This window comes from Corvus kubaryi, unplaced genomic scaffold, assembly GCF_017639235.1.
Source record: "Corvus kubaryi isolate FWS band 111438036 unplaced genomic scaffold, C.kubaryi_AGA036_p1.0 37373, whole genome shotgun sequence".
Classification (NCBI taxonomy): domain Eukaryota; kingdom Metazoa; phylum Chordata; class Aves; order Passeriformes; family Corvidae; genus Corvus; species Corvus kubaryi.
In genome coordinates, this window is record NW_024581121.1 from 426,074 (window position 1) to 429,656 (window position 3,583).

Below are 3,583 nucleotides of genomic sequence, written 5' to 3' on the forward strand. Positions count from 1 at the left end.
TACCGCTCCCCCCGGAGCCGTGAAATGGAGAAACTTCGCCAGGAGGGCGGGGGGGGGGGGGGATAAAATCGATTGCGGGGTGAACCTTAACTCTTCCCTGGCCACTCTAAGGGGGAAACTGAGGCACGGGGAAATTGAGGCAGCGTCACCCCATGAAGGAATCTGAGGCGTGGGTGCAGGAAAACCCACCCTGTTTGGCGAGGAGGTGTCACCACTACACACGGTCTCTTTTGGGGCACTGCTCTGCGGCAATCTCCAGCATGGGGCTGGAAAAGCTCAAGGTTGTAATCTAGTTCCTTCCTCAAATTAGATAAGAGGGAAAAAGGCCATAAATCAGCGTGGGCAGCGATTAGAGACCCCAAGGAAGCAGGTGGGGGGCTCTGCCAGCCAGGCAGAGCTCCAGCAGAGCTGGACCCTGCCCATGCCAGCTCCCCATTTCCCGGGGCGGGACCCTCGGCAAAGATCCAGGGCCGGCCAGAGGGGCCTGACCCCACTGCAGGGCTTTGGGATGCGTTACAGGCTGGGAGCTGCCGGGCGCTGGGGATGGCTCCCACTCCCTCCAGTTGTCCTCGTGCCACATCCAGCCCCAGCCACTGGGCACAGCCAGGTGCCCTGCCAGCCCCAAGCCCCTCAGCACCCACCACAGACCCCCTGACTACTCCCACCTTGTGCCATGCCTCAGTTTTCCCAGCGACCCTACTTTACTCCTGCTTGTCTTGGGTCACAGGGGGTAACAAAGGAGCTGCCAGGGCTCTGCCTGTGCTGCCTAATTATCCAGATGAAATCAATTCAGCTCCATTATGGTCAAATCCAGGTCTCAACCATTACCAAGGCGGCTGGAGAGCCTGAGGAAGGATGACGGAGTGGACGCTACAGGGCATGTGATAACCCCCTGGTTCCAATGCGAGGACACAGGGAAGGGGGGATGTCACTCTTTTGGGGGGATGGGTGTTGGCTTTGTGCTGCTAAGTCCCATCCTCCCCCTGGAGTCCTTGGCGAGGAGACTCGGGTGCCCCAGGCCTGGCTATGGCACAAGCATCCCTGGAGCGCTGCTCAAGGTGGTCCTCATGGCACAGCCAAAACCGTCCCTTTCTGGGCTGGGGATGAGGACACCATCCCTGCACCAGGCTCAGGTCCCTGGGAACAAAACACGGCATCCTGGGCACCTGCGACCCCTGTATCCCGGGTTCCTGGGCACACACTGTCCCCACATCCTGGCATCCCTGGGGCAGCACCTCCTCTCCAGTTCCTCTCCCCCAGACAGGGCAGCTTCCCTGATGTAAAAAGCCCCTCTTCCTCCCCCAAATCCCCCCGTGCCCGGCCGACACCCCGGAGCACGCAGGGCCCAGTGCGGGGGAGACACAATTTATTATTGACTGGTTTCGCTGCAGAGCGGGCGAGTGTGGGGCACCCCAACTCCCCCGGAGAGCTGAGCCCCCCCAGCTCCTGCACTGGCACGGACCCTGTGCTGGGGGGCTCCCAGCTCTGCCCCCCCTGAGCCAACCCACATCAGCCAAGAGCCTCCATCCCGGCGCTGTGGGAATGCCAAGGAGCCAGACAGCAGGGCCACAAACCGGGGGCCACAGCCCTGAGGGTCCGCTAGCCCAGCCCTCCAGCCCCCCCGGGAGTGGGCTGGCATTTTCCACTATAAATAAGGTTTCAGGCTTCTCCCGCCTTGGGGCATCAGTCCAGGGCTCTGTGGGGCCATACCCCTGGGCAGCAGGGGGGGCAGGGGAACAGCAGGGAGCAGAGGGTGGCTGGGGGTCCCCACTCAGCCCAGGATGTCCAGGTAGACAGGGGGGGTCTTGACGAGGGCCTGGAGGCGGCTGTGGATCTCCTTGATGGGCCGGCGCTGCTGGGGCTCCCGGTGCCAGCAGCTCTGCATGATGGCATAGACCTCGGAGGGACACGTGCGGGGCCGCTCCAGCTCCCGCCCCTGAGTGATGCACTCGATGGCCTGCGGGAACAGGGATGGAGATGGCATCCCCCGCTCTGGGTACCCCTGGGGGGCTGTTACCATCCTCCTTGCCCCGCTCGCCCACCTCGCTGTTGGAGAGCTGGTACCAGGGCTGCTTCCCGTAGGTGAAGATCTCCCAGAGCACCACGCCGAAGCTCCAGATATCGCTCTCGGTGGTGAATTTACGATACAGGATGCTCTCGGGAGGCATCCAGCGGATGGGCAGCATGGTCCTGCCCCCCACCTGCCCACAGCAGGGCTGTCAGCAAGGCAGGGACCCTCCCGTTTCCTTTCCCCCATCCCTGGCCCCACTCATGAAGCCCCAGGTTGGGTGTAAGGGAGAAATTTTTTACTCTGAGAGCAGTGATGCCCTGGCACAGGCTGCCCAGAGAAGCTGTGGCTGCCCCATCCCTGGAGGTATTCAAGGTCAGGGTTTGGAGCAAGCAACCTGTTCTTGTGGGAAGCGTCCCTGCAGGTTGAGCTGGATGGCTTCCAAACATCCTTTCCAGCCCAACCCATTCCGTAGTTAAATATGGATGGAGAAGGGGTGGGAGGCAGCAGCCACGAGGGAAAATCAAGCGTGGCCTCCCAGCCCAACACAGAGCAGAGAGGAGAGAGGGAACAGCTCACCCGGTAATAGTCAGTGCTGTAGATGTCCCGGGACATGCCGAAATCCCCGATCTTCACCACCAGGTCATGGCCCACGAGGCAGTTGCGGGTGGCCAAGTCCCGGTGCACAAAGTGGAGCGAGGCGAGGTAGACCATGCCCGAGGCGATCTGCGTGGCGATGTGCAGCATGTGACCCAGCGCCAGCGGCCCCCGGGGCTGGCCCGGGCCCTGCTCCAGGATCTTGGCATCGGGGCCGTGGGACCTGCGGGGCAGAGGGGCTGCTTGGAGCGCAGGACATGTGTGGGAGAGGGTGGGCAAAGGCAGGGGACTGGCTGTGCTCCCTGGGCGAGGGAAAGGGGTGAATCTAGAGAAGGGTTTGCACGTGGGGAAAGGAGTTCACGCGTGTGTGCACAAATACCAGGCGCGGGCAAGCCCTTGTGTTCACAGAGAAGGGTGTGCACACGCGTGTGCACGCACACGGGGAAGAACGTGCACGCACACACACGTGTGCATCCTTCCCTGGCACGCAGGCACACAAGGGAAAGGCAGGGATGTGTGCCCGTGTGTGCCAGGGAGGGGACATGTGCTGACACGCATGTGCATGCACGGGGGAAGAGCACGTGCTTGTGTGTGTGTCCCGGAGGGGCTGCACAGTCCCAGGGGAGGGGTGTGCCCACCGGTGTGAACAGGGGGGTCTGTGTGTGCACACCTGGGCACGCACACGGGGAGGGCACACACGCTTGTGCACACACACGGGCTGTCCCCCCACGGAAGGCAGCGTGTGGGGGTGGAAGGCAGCGTGTCAGGGTGGAAGGCAGCGTGTCAGGGTGGAAGGCAGCGTGTCGGGGTGGAAAGCAATGTGTCAGGGCAGAAGGCAGCGTGTCAGGGTGGAAGGCAGCGTGTCAGGTATGAAGGCAGCGTGTCGGGTATGAAGGCAGTGTGTCAGGTACGAAGGCAGCGTGTCAGGTATGAAGGCAGCGTGTTGGGTATGAAGGCAGCGTGTCGGGTATGAAGGCA

The 3,583-nt window shown here is 62.5% G+C and overlaps 1 protein-coding gene across 1 annotated transcript in view; it reads right to left on the reverse strand.

Annotated features, from left to right (window-relative positions):
• Window positions 1–1,349: 1,349 nt before the first annotated feature.
• Window positions 1,350–3,583, reverse strand: part of NTRK1 (neurotrophic receptor tyrosine kinase 1) — a 9,017-nt gene continuing 6,783 nt past the window's right edge. Inside the window, exons 15-17 of the mRNA XM_042034611.1 lie at window positions 2,588–2,828; window positions 2,043–2,201; window positions 1,350–1,957 (exon numbers count right to left, since the gene is read on the reverse strand). Coding sequence (XP_041890545.1) covers window positions 1,772–1,957; window positions 2,043–2,201; window positions 2,588–2,828 — 586 coding nt within the window. The 3' untranslated portion in view covers window positions 1,350–1,771. The remainder of the gene's footprint in view (window positions 1,958–2,042; window positions 2,202–2,587; window positions 2,829–3,583) is intronic.